At 39.7% G+C, this 20,561-nt stretch overlaps 1 protein-coding gene across 4 annotated transcripts in view; it reads left to right on the top strand.

Annotated features, from left to right (window-relative positions):
* Positions 1-19,487, top strand: part of GIPC2 (GIPC PDZ domain containing family member 2) — a 49,639-nt gene extending 30,152 nt beyond the window's left edge. For all 4 annotated transcript variants that reach the window (XM_039485963.1, XM_039485961.1, XM_039485965.1 and 1 more), the window contains exons 4-6: positions 9,131-9,240; positions 10,740-10,821; positions 19,188-19,487. In XM_039485963.1, the coding sequence (XP_039341897.1) occupies positions 9,131-9,240; positions 10,740-10,821; positions 19,188-19,339 (344 nt within the window). In that variant the 3' untranslated portion in view covers positions 19,340-19,487. The remainder of the gene's footprint in view (positions 1-9,130; positions 9,241-10,739; positions 10,822-19,187) is intronic.
* The last annotated feature ends 1,074 nt before the right edge of the window (positions 19,488-20,561 follow it).

Here is a 20,561-nt window from a genome sequence, read left to right as displayed (position 1 = left end):
AAAATACTAAAGATTCATCTTTTTAAAAGCAAGATTATTAAGAAAATGTCATGGACAGGGAATTCTTTTGAGGGGTAATTCTGGAAGGATAATGATCAATTTTAAAGGCGTTAGACTACAAAATTCCTGGGTACTATGACTCTACTTTTGCATTTGGAATTATATTTTAATTATATTACAACTTCTTACAATCCCATCCAATTCTGTATTTTTCCACTCTAGTTCCTCATATAATACAGTACATGAGTAATAGTGCTAAAGTGAATAATGCATCTCTTTAGGAACACTGGTCACTAATTTTATGAAGCAGTTTTCAAGACAATATGCAAATAGGCTGTTTTTCTTAAAATTAATAACCAAGTTGTTGTGTTTTCCCTATGCATGAGCATATAATAGCTTGGATGAAAAGTCAGGCATAAAGTGACAGTGTAACGCTCCCAATGGAAAGAATTAAAGTAATGCAGCTTATTAAAGTAATACAAGACTTTTTAAAAACTTCTGTAAAGAAGAGTAAAATACATTTTGGATTACTTTCTAGATAGACACCAATGCTTTTTTTTAAATTTTTTTTTAACTATATCTTATTATATTTTATTAGCTCAGTCATATGCTGAAATAATTTATCTTGAAACAGACAGATTTTTAATAACTGAAGAAAGGATTTCTTAGTAATAAGTGTGTGACCGGGGTCCTAGTGGGGGCCAACTATGGTCACTCAATTAGGGTGAACTGCAAAGAATGGGGTGGACAATCCCCATAAAGCTAGTGGATATTCCAATACCTAGATTTACCAAGCCAGTATACAACAGCTTCTTAATTATCTTACTAGTTATTCAGAAGTCCAACAACACAGTTCCTTTAAAGTGATCCAGCCTCAGGCTTGCATCCAGGTACATACATCAAATATGATGAAAAATTTTGTAAACCTTATTTCATCATATAAAAGAAAAGGTTCTGCCAATCCCAAAAGATTGGACACATTACCTCCCAGGTTAACAAATGTTTCAGATCTTACCCAAATACATGCTACAGCCAATTCTTAATAACTAAAATCTAAAGGTTTATAAAAAGAAAGAAAGGTGAGAGTTAAAATTGGTTAAAGGAATCGATTACAGTAATGGCAAAGTTCTTGGCTCAGGCTTACAGCAGTGATGGAATAAACTGCTGGTTTAAGTCAAGTCTCTGGAGTACATCCACAGCTTGGATGGGTCATTCAGTCCATCGTTCAGAGCTTCAGTTTGTAGCAAAGCTCCTCCAGAGGTAAGAAGCAGGATTGAAGACCAAATGGAGAAGATGCAGCTGCTTTTTATAGTCTTTTGCCATGCAGCCTGTGCTTCCTTTGTTCCAAACACAAGCTGCCCAGCACATGGCTTAGAAGCCTTAGAGTTCTGTCCATGGGCATGTCCCTGCATGCCTTGCTGAGTCATAAGGTGTATCTGCCTTCTCTCAATGAGTCAGTTGTATAGCTGATGGTCCTTAATGAGCCATCAAGCAGGCTAGGCAGTGCTAATGCCAAACTGTCTGGGGGTGTCACCCAGAAGCATAGCACAAGTTTGAAATACAGACATACATACATATCTATAACTCATAATACAAAGGTGATACAAACATTTAAACAAGATTATCACATCTGGCAAATTATAACCTTTTTTGCAGATATCTTACATGGCATATCTGGTTGATTACTTCATGGGTGTTATCCCAGGAGCAAACATTTGAAATCCAGGTATAGAGCCAATACTTACAACTGTAAATACAAAAATGATACATGCATACAGATAGCATAATCATAACCAGCAAATCTTAACCTTTTCATAGACATCTTACTCGACAACCTTTGTACAATATTTGCTGCAAATATATAACAGTGGTTGCAACAATTATCTATATGGTCATATTTTAATTAGATAACGTCACAAAGTGTTATCTGGAAATTGTGTAGTCTGATGCATCAACATTTATTCAGAATGTTTGTAAAATTATTTCTACAGTAATTAAAAAAAATTAAAATTCATTGTTCTGGATAGTTCAATCTCATTTGAAACAGTCATTTAATATTTTACAATGTGTAATATAAAGTTAGTGAATGGATTTGGTGTTCATGAAAGGTTCCGTGTGACAATTCTATATGCAGTTCAGACCTGTAAAACCCCTGCTATTCATTTCTGAGACTTTCTTAAATAGATTATGAGTTGTGGAAAAGTTTGTAGTATGCATAAATGAGGACTAGGAGTCAAAGTACCATTTTTACTTGTGACCTGAATGCTGTACTTAAGTTTCCAGAAGCAAAAGGCTAATGTAAGCCTACACTGCCACCTACTCTCAATATACAGTATTTATTTTGAGATTAGATAGCTACTGTATCTTCTCCTAACTTGGATTTCTAGCTAGTTCAGAGACAGTGTTTTTCTATTTTATTTTGTCATGAATATAGTATGTGCAGCATTGAACTAAGTACTGTACCTGTAATGAACTAATTTAACACAGAACTAATGCTGTGTATATATACTGTATCATATTTTGTGTGTGTATAGATATTCCCAAACAAAGAACCTTCATTAACTCAGAGTTAAGATTTGTCAAGTACATTTTCTTATAATATAAACATTAAAAAGCAAAGCTAATGTAACATTCATACCTGAAACAGTATTAGTCTATAAAGCATTAGTCTGCTACAATCATGGCACAGCTGCTCCAGTCTAGCAGCTGATAGCACATGGACAGACTGCAAGTGACTCTTAATTAACAGTTTAAAACAGACTCCACATGAATCAGGAGTAAAACAGAAGAACAACAAGACAGTGATAATGGGCCACAGTTTGGCAGTTCTGAATTTTAAGCTGCTGGGATACTTTTTCAGCATATTCTCCTAGCTCCCATCAAACAAAGGAATGAACTGGTGGATAGAGTATTTCCAGATTAAGAAGATAAGAAGTCCATTTTTGTACAATCAGCTCTGTGACACCCACATCAGTCAACAGATTAAGGCCAGTTCAGCTGCTTATGTGTTGACAGATCAGAACAATGCAACCAACCTTACAGATAAAATTCTATCCTAAGTGGCACTGCCACTGTGAGGCTGAGACATGCCACATCTAAGAGGCACGCGGCCCATCAGGGAATCCGCTGACGGGCTGGGATGGTTTGTTTACCTGCAGCGTCCACAGGTTCAGCCAATCGCAGCATCCACTGGCCATGGTTTGCTGTTGCAGGCCAATGGGGGTTGCGGGAACTGGTGTGGGCCGAGGGATGTGCTGGCCGCTGCTTCAAGTCACCCCCATTGACCTGGAATGGTGAACCGCAGCTAGTGGGAGCTGTGATTGGCCGAACCTGCGGATTCTGCTGGTAAACAAACCGTCCAGGTTCGCCAGCAGATTTCTGTAATGGGCCGTGTGTCAAAGGTTGCCAATCCCTGTTATAGATGGTCAGCTGGAGTTGGACTTGCAGATCAAAGATCAGTGAAAGGAGGCCAAAGACACTCCAAGAGACTGTGGAGTTTGCCACAGAACTTGCCTCTTTTCTTGCAATTATGCACCAGAAGAGGAAGCAGCTGCTAGTGAGGAAGATGGAAGCTGGTCACCATGAGTAGGGCCCTACCAAATTCACGGTACATTTTGGTCAATTTCACAGTCAGAGGATTTAAAAAATTGTAAATTTTATGATTTCAGATATTTAAATCTGAAATTTCACAGTGTTGTAATTGTAGAGGTCCTGACCCAAAAAGGAATTGGAGGGAGACGGGGTTTACAAGGTTAATTGTAAGGCGCTGCTGGTGACGGTGTTGCCCTCAGAGCTGGGCAACTGGAGAGCGGGGGCTGCTGGCCGGGAGCCCAGCTCTGAAGGCAGAGCCACCGCCAGTAGCAGAGCTGGGCCCTCAGTCATCAGCCTCAGTCAGCAGATCCGCCCAGCTCTGAAGGAAGCAGCGCAGAAGTAAGGGTGATATGGTATGGTATTGCAACCCTTATTTCTGCGCTGCTGCTGGCGGAGTGCTGCCTTCAGAGCTGGGCACCCAGCCAACAGCCGCCACTTCCCAGCTGCCTAGTTCTAAAGGCAGTGCAGAATTAAGGGTTGCAATACTCTGACCCCCCTGCAACTCCCTTTTGGATCAGGACCCCCAAATTGAGAAATGCTGGACTCCCCTGTGAAATCTGTATAGTATAGGGTAAAAGTACGCAAAAGGCCAGATTTCACGGTCCATTATGTGTTTTTTATGGCTGTGAATTTGATAGGGCCCATGAGTCCTGTAAGTATAGCTCTGTGTCTAATATGTATGATGAAAGAGGGGATTCTAATCTGGCTCAAGACTGTATTGAATGATTAGAACAGATGATAAATCTGGTCGGTAAAACAAAGGAAATTGGCAGAAATGCAAAAGTTAAAGGAAACAGTTCAGTTAAATGCTGGTACCATGACAAATCTGGCCACAAAAAGAAGGACTTCTATAAATTTAAGGCTGGCCAGGACAGACTGTTGAAGATGTCTAGTGAAAGCTTCTTTCTCTCAGTTTGGGAGATGGGGGAGCACTAAACTGAAGGTGGCCAATTTGAAACTGAACTCCAAGAAATGTGAATTATTTCAAAAAGAGGCAATGTATCTTGGGCACACAATTGGTGAGGAGGGAATTTCCACTGTCCCTCCTTCACCCCACCCACCAAAAGAGAACATAAGAACATAAGAACATGTGTGATGTAGCATTTTCAGAGTTGAATCAGGCTCTTAGCCTGTACATGTTTCAAAACCCCTTTCATACCTTTTCCTACCCTTTGTTCCCTGTCCTTTAACCAGTTCTCAATCACAGAAGGATCATTTATGGGTTTGCCAATATTGCAAAACCACTGCATAGGATGGGTGAGAAAGGGAAGCCACTTCAGTGGCCAGCAGAGTGTGATGTAGCATTTTCAGAGTTGAATCAGGCTCTTAGCCTGTACATGTTTCAAAACCCCTTTCATATTGGACACAGATGCTAGTGCTTTGGTTTGGGGGCAATATTGACACAAGAACTCCAGAGACTTGAGAGGGTGGTACCTTCTTGCTGCAGGAGTCTGAGTTTTGAGAGAAATTATTGCAACACCTAATAGGAACTCCAACCTCATTCTGTACATGTTGTAAGTTTGGAGATGCTTCTTCCTCACTATCAGCCTCAGTCGGTGCTTAATCTGTAATGAAGGAGGTGCCGGGGCTCAAGTAATTTTTTTACATTCATAACTAATGCAGCAATCCCAGAGGTGCTGGTTCTCTGAACTGCCAGGCCTAGAGGTGCCACGGCTCAGCCCTGGCACAAATTAAGCACTGGCCTCAGTTGTATAAAGTTTTTCAGTTGTATACTTTGTATACTCAGTTGTTTGCTTGCTTGGATATAACCTATAAGCAGCAGAATTGCATCATAGAGTAGGATTAAGGAAGAAAAGAATACTGACGATATGCTAAGCCTTTAAAACAAACTGCATCATAGCTGACTAAGCATTCCTAGCAGGAGCGGCTCTAGCTTTTTTGCTGCTCTAATCACGGCAGGCAGGCTGCCTTCGGTGGCTTGCCTGCGGGAGGTCCCCAGTCCCACGGATTCGGCGGCTTGCCTGCGGGAGGTCCGCTGGTTCCGCAGATTCGGTGGCAATTCAGCGGTGGGTACGCCGAAGCTGCGAGACTGACAGACCTCCTGCAGGCATGCCGCTGAAGGCAGCCTGACCACTTCAGGCCCTTGGAGCACTGGTGCCTGGAGCCACCACTGATTCCTGGGTTATATTCCAATGGTTAAATCTATAGAATGTTTTCATCACTATTTGTACGGGAGGAGGGTTACGGTCAGGACAGAGCATGCTTCCCTGCAATGGCTTTTTAGATTCAGGAGTGCTGAGGGACAGTTTGCTAGGTAGTTGGAGAACTGCAGTGCTATGATTTCACAAACACACGCAGGCCTGGCCATAAGCATGTTAATGCTGATGTCTTGTCCAGCTGGCCTTGTTGGGAGGCTAATTGCAAACACTGCCCCAAGCAGAAGAGCAAGGAGTTAGTTGCTCAGGAGGATGGGTGTGCTACTTTACTTCTAATTTGCAGAAGTGTCCGTGCTCCTGGCTCATCCTCTAGAACAATGGCGATGGGTGCCCCAGAATGGATCCCAGAGCAACTAAAATCTTCCCAAAGAGATGACCCTGTTATCAGGATAGCGTGTGATTGGAAAAATCAACTGGAAAGTTGATTTTAGCCACCCTGGACTGTACTGTCAACCAGACATGCCAAACCCGGGAAAAAAACACAGAAATTGGGCTTGGTTTTGGTTTAATTGGCTTGCGAGTTGTTTTTTGGCTTGTTGCTTGTTGTAGCTTGTTGCTTTTTTTTGATTGGCTCCCAGCAAGCAAGGGCAAGGGGCAAGCAGGGGTGCACAGCAGGCCCACCACAGTCCCAGACTGCACGCCGGGGGATCTAGTCACGTAGAGCATTGGGGTTCTTAGGGATTGGCTTGTTTTGGCCTTGTTTTGAAATAGGATTAGCTTGTTTTTTGCCTGATTGTGAAAGTTGGGGTGCTTATTTACCACGTGAAAGTTGGCAACTGTGGAGTCAGCTCATAATACCACAGTAAAAGCTTTCTGGACACAGTAGGAAAACTTGGAATTTAAAGATGACATATTGTATAGGAGCTGGCATAGGTGCTGGAACTAGGGATGCTGGGGTGTTGCCGTACCCTCTGGCTTGAAGTGGTTTCCATCATATACAGAGTTAACAGTTTGATTCTATGGCTCTCATTACCCCTGGGAGATGAGATAAACTATTGGGTGATGGATATAGGTACTAGCTATTTGTACCAGATACATTAGAAAAGGTGATTCTGAGGTTGTGTCATGATTTTAAAACTGGTGGACATTTTGGGGTTGCAGAAACCTTAGCTAAGGTCAGGGAGAATTTCTGTTGGGTAGAATGCAGGCTGGGTTTATAAAATTGGTGCAGGAAATACAATGCTTGCATTATAAAGAAGGGCCCCCTAAAACTGGGAGAGCTGCTTTGCAGCAGTATCTTGTGGGGTATCTGGTAATCAACAGTGGCTGGTAGCTATGGACCGCTTCACAGAATGGCCTGAGGCTTATCCAATAAGAAATCAAGAAGTTGTAATAGTATTAGGGGTCCTAGTGAATGAATTTTTACCAGATTTGGGGTCCTGGGTGAGTTTCACACAGATCAAGGGAAACTTTGAATCCAGTGTTTAAACAGATTTGTATGATTCTAAGGATCCACAAAATTCTCACACCACAGCACACCCAGAATCTAATGGGATGGTAGAAGGATGCAATAGGACTCTGTGGGGTTCAGCTGGCTACTTTGGTAGAGCAGTACCAAACAGAGTGGAACTAGCAAATATCCCATTCCTTTTGATAGTTTATAGGATAGCAGTCATTGAGTACCCTAAGATTTCTCATGTTTGGGCATAAGCTAAGGACAGCAGAAAATTTCTTGTATGGAGTTCCTGAAGAGGAACAAATGGATTGAAACCATTTGGACTATGTAAAAACCCAACAATCCAAAAATGAAAAAGTTCAAACCTTTGCTAGGGAAAAGTTGATAGCCTCTGATAAGATAAAAAGTTTGTATTATGTAAGTTCATATGGGGAAACTTTTAAAAAGAGGGGACCTGGTCTGGTTACACAATCCTAGAAGAAAGGAGGGTAGGAGCCCTAAATTGGATAAACCTCGGGAGGCACCCTATACAATAGTGGCCCAAATAAATAAAGTGGTGTACAGGAACCAGTTGGGTCCCAGGACTAAACATAGTTACCTATAAGGACCATTTGAGAAGATATCAGGGGAACAAAATTTCAGCTTGGCTGCTTCCTGAATCTGAGGTTATAGCTGTGGAAGGTAAGGCTGGAAAAGTTGTTACAGAGGTGAATGCCCCACTAAAACAAAATGTGCAGGGACTGTCTCAGTTTACAAATTCCACAAAAACAATCAGGGGCTGATTGAAAGGAAACCTGAGAAGAGAAAAGCCCCAAAGAGATCTGGGTGGGAATAAAATTCTTTTGGGGATGATGATGTGAAAACATCTTAATAGAAAACACTGTACATATGTAAATAATCAACCTTGTATAATTTTTAATTTATTTCTTTTCTTTCTGTTTGGGATGGGTTATTGGATATCGCCATTTTAGGCTTCACTGGGAAGATAACCTGAGCTGAGGGTGGGGGTGTTCCAAGCTGAGGAAGTCATGTTATGGGTTGAGTTAAAACGTCCTGGAGATTGATAGGTGTGAACTCGCCCTTCAGTTAACATAATTGTAAACACAAGCCCCCACCTAAGAAAAAGAAGTGTGTGAACGTGCCCAAGTGCTTTTCCCCCCTGGTAAGTGTGGAGGAGGAGGAGGGAAGGCAGAGCACAGAGAAATCAGAACAGAGGGTGACCTGGTGACCACAGTGTGGCCCTAGAAAAAACTTAGAATGAGATCCCTTGGGTCTGTTGGCGACAGAGGCTTGGAGCTATAAACTAAGAAACTGCTCCTTTTGTTCTTGATTCTGAGTTTGGAGAATTAGGACTTTGTACATAACAAGATTGCATCAAAGAAAATACCAGACTCCATCAATTTCTACTTCCAAATGGAACATCCCCAGGCCCTGAACTTTGACTAGCCTCTCAGGTCAAAAAGGGGCTAAAATGTAATCCTGGAAAAAAGCTAAACCTGTTGAGCAGGGATCTACCTCTTAGTGTGGACCACAATGCAGGATTGAAGTCCATGAGAATTCTGCCTGAGTAAAAACTGCATGATTTTTACCAATTCCCGATACTATTTAATGAATAATGATTTGCTCTAGAATAGAGAACTAAATGTATGCAAATATGCACAAACATAATAGAATGAACTATGCCTACATAGATTCATTTTTCAAAGGAGAGTCTTAATTTTGTTGCACAGTAATTTCTTTGTGCTTGTAAAGCATCTGAGTAGGATTCCACAAAGGCTGAGGGGTCCAGGGTAGTGACTCTTAATGCACAATTGGGGCCCAAGTTATATCTAAAATACTGTTGTTATAAATTCAAGTTGCTCTACATTTTACATAGACCTAAAAGCTGAAGCTACTGAGTCAGCTAAAGCATATTTATTTAATTCTAATTAAATGGTACATTTAACAGTTGTACTTTTGTTTTTAGAAATGATTGAACCAAGGTTAAAAAGTGGAACTCTATCAGAGGCTAAAATCTCCAAGGGAAGAGAAACACTTCGATTGAGATCCAAAGGTCCTGCCATTGTGGAGGAAGTGGTATGTTTACACTGGGGTAATAATTAGAGCATTTGAAACTTTTAGCATCTGTTAAATTTATGCAAAACATCAGATTTATCCTTCAGCAAAGTTTATGTGGCAAAAGCAGCACAGCAAAATCGCAGTGTTTCTAACTTTGTTAAATGTCACTAAAAGTTTGTTTAAAGCTACATTCAGTATTGATGTAAGAAATAAAAATAGTTGGTAATGGAACAAGGTGGCTTATTAGGATATGTGTAATATTTATAGAAATAAATTTAAAGCCAGGTTACTCAGATCAATGCTGTTAACTCTCGTGATTTTATTACAGGTCTCACACTATTTATTTCCCCTTCTCCCCACCGCCCTTTCCCCTTCTCCCCACCAGTTCTTGGAGCCATACGATTATGTGAGAATTTCAACTTGAATTTTAACAAAACAGTTTCTAAACCTGGTGGCTATGGAGAAAATCTAGAAAATATGAACCCCAACGGCTCAGAGTCCATAAGGCAAATAAAAAGTTTCCAAAATGTATTACTTAATAAACATTATTTTTTAAGATAATTGTGATTTTAATTTTAAGTCTGACTCATGATTTTAGAATGCTTGGAGTCTGCAATACAGATACTTATATATACTGTGCAAATATCTGACACTTGAAATCATTCAGAGATTAGATTGTTTTGTGTTTGTATGGCACCTAACACAACGAATAGGTCAATGAATAGGACTCCTCGGTGCTACAGGTGGTAGTAATATTAATAATAAGTTTCAGTAATAAATGTATCCGCATCCTTTATCTGGAGTTTATAGGAATATCAAATTATCTTTGACCAAGGAAACATCTTTCTGCATTAACCTTCTTTGCTTTCAGTTATTATAGCTTATTACGGATAACTCAAAACGTGAAAGATGGCTGCATCTTTTGGCATTTGTCAGGGAAGTGAAGGCATATCACATGTGTTTTCCAGCCATATAATAAGCTATCAATGGCACATCTTAGCCAAAAAGTAGGTGAGTGTCACACGGCTGGCCCTTTAAGAGGAGTCAGATGCTCTGCCTACTTGCAACAGGCTCTGCTGAAGGGAAGGAGCCAGCCCAGCTTTGCCTGGGGCTAGCTAACTGCCTAAGTAGCTGACTCTCCTTAAAGGGCCAGCTCTGTGACAGTGAATGACATGCTTCTCACTTCATTGATGTGCATGCCCAAAATGCTGAATCCCCCTGTCAGGTGGAGGGATCTGAAATGTATATCTTCTGTTCTACTTGTGCAAAGTCACCAGGAAGTCAGATGTTTCTCACTAACTGTATCGTACTGCTATTTCACCCTAGACTTCTTTGGCGTGGGGTGGGGGTGGAGGATAAATCTTAACTAAAACCCAAAACATTAAGATAGAAGATTTGCTTGCAATTTATTAAACAAAAAAAATGGAATAAATCAGATCCTAAATGCAAAATCTTGATTAATTTGGGTGTCTTATATGTTTAGGATTTAAACTCTTATGTGTTTTGTTTCCATAAAGCCCTCTGAAATTGAAGAAAAAGCAATAAAAAAAGTAGATGACCTTCTTGAAACGTACATGGGAATAAGAGATATTGAACTAGGTGAGTATTTAATTAATGTATTTAGCACTGCTATTTGATTAAATTGTATTCCTCTACTTTGTTGTTGTAATTAATCCTTATCTAATCCTCCCTCTTCTATGTAATGTGTATATGTAGTTGTGTGCATTATTGGATAGTGTGCATTGTTGCTCTGGTTTACATCCTTCAGTGGTCAAACATAAGTGTCAAGGGCCAGTGGTAAAAACCAGGCAGCAAAAACAGAGTTTTATCTTTGTTATGCTATTACACAGCTCTAAGCACCTAAGATTCCTTAGCTGTGGAAAGATTATCAGTTGTCACAAATCTCTTCAATCAATATGTACTTTCGTTTTCATATACTGACTATAAATGTGATAAGTTGCCCATGGAAATGAAATATGAGGAAAGGATTCATTCAACTAGGAATTTCACTCATTACTTATCCCAGATTAGCCGAAAATACAAATCACCACAAGTATGATAGTTATTCAACAGACAAATGATTAAAAGCTTTATCATTGACCCCCGCCCGCATTCTGTTCTGTTCTCCAGGGGCTTTTGATGTCAGATAATATTGCTATTCAATCTCCATTAAACTGATATCTTCCATAGTGTGATTGTGTTTAGAATGCAATGCTCCTAATTTTAATTCAGAGGTTTAAAAAAGAAATGATAAAGTAGCATCCATTATAAAAAATAATGGAGTAAAATAAGATCAAGCCATAATATTTGTCCAGTTAAGGATCTTGTACAGCGTAAAGTTTCAAGAATGACTAAGTACACAGAAATATCTAAATAGGTACAATGCTTTAAGCTCAGAGGCAATGCAATTTGGCCGATAGTGTTAGGGGAACATTTTCAAAGACACAAAGGGCCATTAGACTCCCACTGGCAATTATGCATGTAACTCATTTGTGCCTTTGAAAATCTGTCCCGTATACCATTTTACTAGAGTTCCACTCGGGTCGGGGCAGAATGTGTCTCAGAATTTGGAAACGCATTGCCCTTAACAATTTTAAGGGCACAATGGAAACTGAGCCAATAGACTTTGCTTCTTATTTAAAAACAAATGAGCCAGTGAAGGCCTCCACAAATGATTCTAACACTTGTGTGTGGTGCTGGTAAGTGAACGGAAACTGCTCTTTGATTGGTGGGGCAAGAGAGACTTCTCCCTGAACGATGACAATGAAGGCCACTTACAGGATCGCTCCTCTAAAGCTGAGGTCTGGGACACATGGGGCTATCTGGGACTCTTTCTTCTATCCTGGTGATGGTTGGATCATGGAAGACTGCTCCTGCTACCAAAGAGGACAGAAGAGGATGGGAAGCCTATGTCAATAGAACCCAATCCCAGAAGAGCTCTTCTGCTACTGATGGAAAGTTTATGACAAAAATGACTTCCTTTCCAACTTGGGATCATTTCTCCAGTGCTTATGGGAAATCACCCTGTCCTTCAGAGTCACTTATCTATTAGTATGTCTCAGGATGCTGTACTTGGTCCCTTCTTCTGCTCCTTTAGTACCCTCACCAGCACTTCAGGCAACCTCATCTGTCCTCTCTGCCTCTGTTCAGATTATTCCTAAATCTACTTTTCAATCCTTTACCTCCATCCCTCTCTCCAGTCTCATATCTTTAAACATCTCTGACATGTCTGTTGGGATGTGTCACCACTATCTCAACTCTGCCCAGAACTTCCATTCAGTTCTTCTTATCCTTCCACCACCTCTCTTCTTCATCGCAATTTACAGTTCTACTCTTCTTACTTTCTCCAAGGCTGGCAACCCTGTGGTCCTAGAATCATAGAAATGTTGGGCTGGAAGGAACCTCAAGAAGTCATCTAGTCCATCTCAGCCATCTCAGAATTAAGTACAACCTAGGCTGTTCTTGATAAGTATTTTTCTAACCTGATCTTAAAAACCTCCAATGGGATTTTACAACTTCCCTAGGTAACCTGTATCAGTGCTTAACTATCCTTATTGATAGAAAGTTTTTCCTATATCTAACCTAAATCTTCCTTGCTGCAAACTAAACTGATTACTTCTTGTCCTACCTTCAGTGGACATGGAGAACAATTGATCTTTATAACAACCTTTTACATATTTGAAGACTGTTATCATGTTCCTCCTCAGCCTTCTCTTCTCTAGACTGAACGTCCCCATTTCTTTCAACATGTCCTCACAGGACAAGTTTTCTAAAACTCATATAATTTGTGTTGCTGTCCCCTGGACTCTCTACAGTTTGGTCACATCTTTTTTAATATGTGGGGCCCAAAACTGGACACAGTACTCCAGCTGAGGCTTCAGCGGTGCTGAGCAGAGTGTAACAATTACCTCCTAATGTGTTACATATGCCACTCCTGTTAATACATTGCAGGGTGACATTTGCCTTTTTTACAATGGTATCACGCTGTTGACTCATTCCGTTTGTGATCCACTATAACCCAAGATTTTTTCTGCAGTATTACTGCCTTGCCAATTATTCCCCATTTTGTATTTGTGCATATGATTTTTTCCCCTCATAAGTGTAGTACTCTATCTCCTTCTCACATAATAGTGTCTCATTAACATCTTATCAGCAAAATCTCTACCCTCTTCAGTATCCCTGCTGCTAAAACCCTTCTCTGTACCTGGTCATCTCTCTCCTTGACTTTTGTATCTTTCTTTGAAGCCTCCCTGATTCTCACCTGCTCTCCCACCAATCTATCCAACATGACCGCGAAAGCCCTTTTCCTTTCCAACTGCTCTGAGTAGCATCACTCTCCTTTATTGACTTCACTTGCTTTCTGTCTGTTCTCCCATTAAACTGCCTTTTCCTAGGAATATTTGTTGTCCTCTTGTGTTTTTTGTCTTGTATATTCTATGCTGTAAGTTATTTGGAGTAGGGGATGTCTTTTCTGAGTACTGCAAACCCAGTGTATGTTTATGATGCAATATGACTGTTAGTTAATTATGAGGGAGAATAACAGGCATTTTGTAGGAAATGTCGGAGAAAAACTCAGTTCTCGCTTTTTTGTTTGGGTGCAGCAGAGTCAGATACTTTATTCTGTTTAGCAGCTACAACAGGGAGAGAGTGCACTAGGACATAGGGTCTCCCCTTCCTAGACAGGTATCTCAATAGGTAAACAATTACAACAAGCATTTATACTTTTGTTACAGACAATAATAAGCAACAGCTGCATTTTGTTTATACATAGGTCATCCTGATATCTTGTTTTTCTCACTTAAGAGACGCCAGTCTGTCTACACATTATCTACACAAGGTCAAAACAACTTCTCACACAGTTCTTTTCTGCTCGCCTCACACAATCCTCGCTTCTACAAATCTCGCGTTATTAGGGTTACAGTTAGCCTAACTCTGGCTAACAGAGACTGTCATGCACTAAGATCCCCTACAAATCCCTGTCAGTTCTTTCTCTACTTCCACAGAAAGAAAAGAGCAAGTGTGTCTAAAAACAGAATCTATGTGGTTTCTATTCCTCTCTTTGGTAGGTTGTGGCCCAGTTAAAATTGGCACCTGATTAAAAAGAAACAATAAAGAAACGGGTTTCTAGGGATTCTTTTAAATATTTTTGATGGTTTTAGGCATGTAGACAAAACCAAGGGATTCTAACCACCTGCAAAAGGCAGGGATGCACTCGAAAGGTATTGTCTGGAATGTCTCATTGGTATTAGAAAAGGGAATTATTTCTCTCTCTCTCTCTCTCTCTTTTTTTTTTTTTTTTTTTATGAAAGGCACAGGCCAGAACCACATAATGCTTGGATATTTTTGATGTGGGCAAATCACAGTGCATTATTCCCTGCTGAATAAAACTAGTTGATTCTGTTCAGACTCTTAAAGTACTTTTATTAAGTTGGACTTAGGTTGGTTTACAGGGTAGGACTTAGGTGGCAATAAAGCCTCCAAACAGTTAAGTGTGCAGTAAGTGCTAGCCTGGTGCTGTCTAGGAGTGAAAGTGCATAAAAGGTTGAATGAGAATGGCAGGCCGATCGGAAGACTCATAGCACATCAGAAGTATTATATGGTGTCAAAAGTGAAACTCAAAGGAAACTTCACCTCAGATGTTAAGTGTGAATGGGACTATATCAGAAAATAGGAAAAAGTGGGTAAAACATCAGAGTAGCTATGTGTCTATATATTCTAGCAGAGGTCACTATAGTTGACTTTTCAATAGACTTCCATTCTAACAGCCTGTTTTCAATCACTTATTATAACTTATTGAAACTCATGGTTTGGGCTGATATTTCCCAGGCTTGGCTTTTGCCTCAAGGTGACTTGTTTAGCAAAGTTTGAGGAAAAATGTCTCAGCCTTTTGAGTGTGAGGAGAATGGGGAATAAGCACACTTTCCCCCTTAGAATAAAATCCTTCCAACCTTGTACTGTGCAGCTATTATAAGAAGCAGTTGGGGTAAAAAGAGGAAACTGACACTGTCTGTGAACCAATAAGATTTACTTAAATAATTGACATGGAAATAGCTCTCCCTGACAAGTGCCTTTTTAATGTTTTGACAAACACTGGCTTGATTTGCTGTTTCAATTATCCATGGAAAATTGCACTCTGTAAACATCAGTACATACTTCATGGAGTTTTCTCACTAGGCCGTAAAGGACCTATCTAAAGAAAACTACATACTGTGAGTGCACACATGGCTAAATTAGTCTTACAGTGAAAATATAATGAAAGTACTCAGTGTTTGAGGAGCCCTTGTTTTATTTACTGCTAAGGTGTGCAGGGAATGAGGCAGGACTGAGCCTCACACATGCAAGAACCTTAGTGGGACTTGAGAAAATCAAGAAGGATTTGGTCCCACATCTTGCACTACCATTTAATATAACATAGTAAGGTAATTCAGCTCTACTGACACTAGAGGTCAGCCCCAAGCTATTGTGAAAGTAACACACCTACTACTAAAGTTATGATCATTCCTCTCACAAATTTCAGATTTCATAATATCAGATGTATCTGAGCAGAAGAAGTTGCTTTAATGAGAATAGTGCATGTAATGTACCACAGGGGGAACTGAAATGATCATTACCATTGAGGAAGCACTTTTATTACAACCTCCTGTTCTGAAAAATCTCACTGACTGGGCTGACATTTCTCGTGGGTGTTTCAGCTCTATGGTCATTTTTTAAAAAAAGTTTAGTTAAACCTCTAATTAGATATTTTTGAGATGCTATTTCTGCTCTTAGAATAACTCATTTGTTTTAATTGCACTTAGCAGCAATGTTTTGGTTTGTTCCCTCTTCCCCATGGAACCATGCAGTTTAAATAGGGCTAATAACCCCTGGGAGTCAGGGGGGAATCTCAACTAGCACTTTGAAAATCTCAGCTTTTTCAGTTCGCCAGGACTTATGCAAGGTTCCTTGGCTTTGATTTCCAGATTTTATGTTTGAGTTTCATGTTTGAATGCACATTCAAACTCAAAGTAAAATTCAGTCAAAACTACAGATTCAATGATTTTGAAGTTTACTCATAACTTGTCACATCTTCACATAAGTCAGCTCTGGTTTGCCAAAAGTTCATAAACATCAGTGAATTTGGGAGGAGTTTCACGTTAAGAAAACTTGAAACCAGGAGAAGCTCACATGGTTTTGATTAGACAGATTTACAGGCTCCAGTCCTGACTCAGAGGTAGAGATCCTCTGTTAGTGGTTTTATGCTTCTGTTACCTTGGTCAGACACTGTTGCATACGTTGTTTTACATCCCTCTAAGTGGAAAGTTTATAGGGGTTTTCAAATCCTTCCAAATGTGACAATAGTATTTTCTCTGTGGTGCTTGGGAAAACAGTGACTTGAGTATTGGATGGATCACAAAGTTTCAGTTAATATCAGCTGGCAATTTAAGAAAAAGACATGAGCCAGTAAAAGCAGAAATGTTTTTGAATTGATTTGATTCTAGGCTGTAATATTCTCCATTGTTGTGAATATGCCGTGAGGCTGTGGCATCTACACAAATATCTCAGTGAGCAAGCTGCATTCAAAGGCCATGTCCTTGGCTGTGCTGAGACTGCTTTGCATAGCTTTGCAAGCACCCAGCATCCCTAAAATTATCTCAGCCATCCACTGAAGGATTTTCCCTGACTAAGGGGTCCTTCGCTGCATAGGGCTGCTCTTGTGGCTCCTGTGCCGACACCCCTTCATCATCCTTGCAGCTGGTGCAGGCAGCATGGCCAAGGCATCCCTGGGCCTTGCCAATCTCCAACTGCTGTAACAGGTCCTTGAGGATATTGGTAGCGGGCTGGGCATAAAGTTAGAGCAGCCTTTGCTAATTGATCCTGGGTTCTAGACCAGTGCCCAGATGGTCCAGGATTGGGAGGGTACAAAGGACACCTTTGTGTCCCTCCCTCCTGAACTCTACCGATTACTCCTTGGCAGAAGCCGAGGACTGGGTCCAAAAACAATTACCATAAATGTATCCATTTCCAGTCTGAAATCTGTAACTCAATCACAATTTCTCATGCTCTGCTGTTTTGTGGAAGTAAATGCTGGCCCACATACATATACAGGGTTAATGCTGCTCTATTAGCAGAAGCAGCAAAGAATCCTGTGGCACCTTATAGACTAACAGACTGTCTGTTAGTCTATAAGGTGCCACAGGATTCTTTGCTGCTTCTACAGAACCAGACTAACACGGCTACCCCTCTATTAGCAGAGCTTCAGCAGTCTGCTCTGTGCCCTAGCAACCTTGTGTACTAGATGTCCTAGTTGTCTTAGATTACAATACAGTGCCTTTAAAGGGATGCATCATTCTATCCTTCTTCCAAGACTTTACAAATACACTAGGGCCTAATGCACATTTTTCTATAGTTTTGTTCTCATATCTGCCTTAATAGCACTATAGCTGTTTCCGTACAGCAGATCTTCCTTACTGATCTTGCCACAGTGTAATTCCAAAGGCTGTTTGTCTTCCTTTACTCTAAAATGATGTTAGAGACCTGCTTTTCAAAATTTCTAATGACAAAGAAGATTTTTTTCCCTCACTGGATCTTCATTTGCACCTGAAATCTTTCCATGTTTAATATCTTTTTACTATTCCCTTTTGTAAATTGATTAAGTTTATCCTATACATTCTTGAGGTTTTTTTTCCCAAGCACTTTGTAGCTGTTTTGAAAGTCTTTATTCTGCTTTGTGTGGCAGAAGCCCTCTGGTATCTTCTCTTTGGCTTGCAATTTTCTTATAATCAATTTTTGTGTATTCATCTTTCAAATGAGAGTATTTCAGATAATGCAGAGAGTTCTCTGTAGAGCTCAAAGCACTTTACAAACAAGGTAAGTATCATTATCCCCATTTTATGTGTGGGGAAACTAAGGCACAGAGAGGCGACATGAGTTATCAAAGGTCACCCAGAAGGCTGTTGGCCCAGTAGGGAAAGAACTTAGGTTTCTTGAGCCCCAGTCTAAGACCCTATCCACTGGGCCACACTACATCTCTGTCTCCTTCTGTATCCATTGCTTGGCCAACCTGGAGTGCTCTGCTCTCTGTTTTCTGCCTTTTACATAGCAGAGAGATTTACTTTTTCCTGTCCAGGGTTTGAATTTTTTCAGCCTAGAAAAGATAGTGTTTTCAGTGTTTTTTTTTCTTGTCATATTTACAATGTCTTTTCAAATGCTGGGCAAGCTGAGTATGCTCCTGATTGGGGTCTGATTCACCTTGACTTCTGCAAGTGTTTGGAAACCAGTCTGTCTTCAGTTGCATGCCTGTTGTGTACAGGTTGTACGCTGCTCTCTAGGCTCAGGTCCTATGAATTCTCCACTTCCACAGATCATCCAGTGTCCAACAGTGTGGCCATTTTAAGCTCTGGCTTGCTAAGAGCTGTTCTATGAAGCCCAGTTGATTAAACATGTTGCATATTTGCATCTTGATCTCACAATTAAAATAACTGAATTTATGATAAGTAGTTGGCATCACAATCTGGCATAAAAATTCTGATGTCCTGGAATAGACATTGTTATGAAGTGTTGTGCCACATTTTATCTGGTTCTTTAGCTCCAGACCTGGATTTACTTTCACAAGACACTACAGTTAGAAGTAAGGGTACTGAGTCTGTGCTGAGCAAGGAGAAATGAACCAGAACTAAACCGAACAAGATCAGGAAAAATTTGTCCCTAGGAATCCAGCCATGCTTTCCCACAAAGCAGAGCACTAGTGATTAAGGGGGAGATTTAGGAGCATGAATCCTGTTGACTCTCTTTTGGGACTTGTGCTCCTAAATCTTGTTTTTTAAAATGCATTTTAAAATCTCCCCTAAGCAGACTTTTCTCAGTGTTTAAAATATATTCTTTTGAAATGCTACAATGAGCATCTCATTTAACTGTAATTTTCTTTATAATCTTTCTTTATATCTGTGTTTATGGGCTGGTCATTTTTGTTTTTGTTTGTTTTTAAGCTGCAACAATGGTAGAAGCAGGAAGAGACAAGAACAATCCAGATGAATTTGCTGTTGCACTTGATGAAGCTCTTGGAGACTTTGCATTTCCAGATGAGTTTGTTTTTGATGTATGGGGAGCCATAGGTGATGCTAAACAAGGACGATTGTAATGAGAAATGTACAATTTATTAATCGCTGTTTGAAGATAAAATTGCTTTTAAACAATTATAGGATCAGAATTTCAATTTATTAATATGAATGATGGGCTGATGCTGTATATATTTGAAATATTCCTTTTGCAAAGTAGTATTTTCTGGATACGTGTTTTGAAAAATCTTGTATAGCGTCCAGGTGTGCTGAAAACGACACATTTAAAAACAAATATTTAATCTACTTTTATAAATTAATATATGGAACAGTTCCACGGTATCTGTTTAGTATTCCATTGATCTGGTATTTTTTTCTCTCACATGTGCAGTATATTAAAAGTATTTTGCAGCTCTCTGAAGTGATATTAGACATATATAATAAAGAGCTAGGGGTATTTTATCTTTTTTAAAGAAAAGCTTTATAAAACTTGATAATATGAAAAAGTACTCAGATGTGCTATAACTCAATAATCTTCTGTTTTAATTTGGTGTGTAATATAAGATGCCTAAGTACTACCGTGGTGGGTCTATTAGAAATGCATAGGACAGATTATATATCAGTCTCTGTCTGCCATATTGCTGCATCAAAGTCTTCTGGACAACAAAAGAACACACAAAAGCCAGCCGCACCTACTTACTTGCACACATACGTAATGGTAGGGATCTGGCATTGAATGCTATGGCATATGACAACTCATGTGCTTATTAGAGTTAAGCATGTGCTTGAGTGCTTTGCTGAATCAAGATCTTAGTTTCTACTGTTGTTTGTGTGGCTTTTTCATGAAACATGGGAGAGAGAGAAAAATTTAAAAACAAGAAAATGTGATTTGTAAAACCATAAAAAAAGTGGCAGCATGGATGCAAAGGCCAGGCTTAGAACCTCAAATTACTTCTAACTCATCTCTTTTAAATTGATTAGATTTCAAGTTGTCAGTGTCCTTTTAGAAAACCATGTTGTACATAAACACGTTTCTTTATCTCTTTTATATATCAGTAATAAAACCTATGATTATTAAAGGGGAAAGAACTTTTTAAAAAAAACCCATTTTATCTAGATTTACTCCCGTGTTTACTGTTTGTGTTCAATCCATTTCACTTTTGTTTATAATCAGTTTCATATTCAGGTTTTCAGTGTTGCAATGTTTGGATTTTATACAAGGCAGAAGGATCCTTTCAACTGTTTTTTCATTAGGTTTTGTTTTGTTTTCTGTTTGTTTTAAATTGTGGAAATATGTTGATCTTG

The sequence above is a fragment of the Mauremys reevesii genome, linkage group 8 (assembly GCF_016161935.1).
Source record: "Mauremys reevesii isolate NIE-2019 linkage group 8, ASM1616193v1, whole genome shotgun sequence".
NCBI lineage: Eukaryota > Metazoa > Chordata > Testudines > Geoemydidae > Mauremys > Mauremys reevesii.
This window is presented reverse-complemented; position numbering and strand designations above follow the sequence as displayed.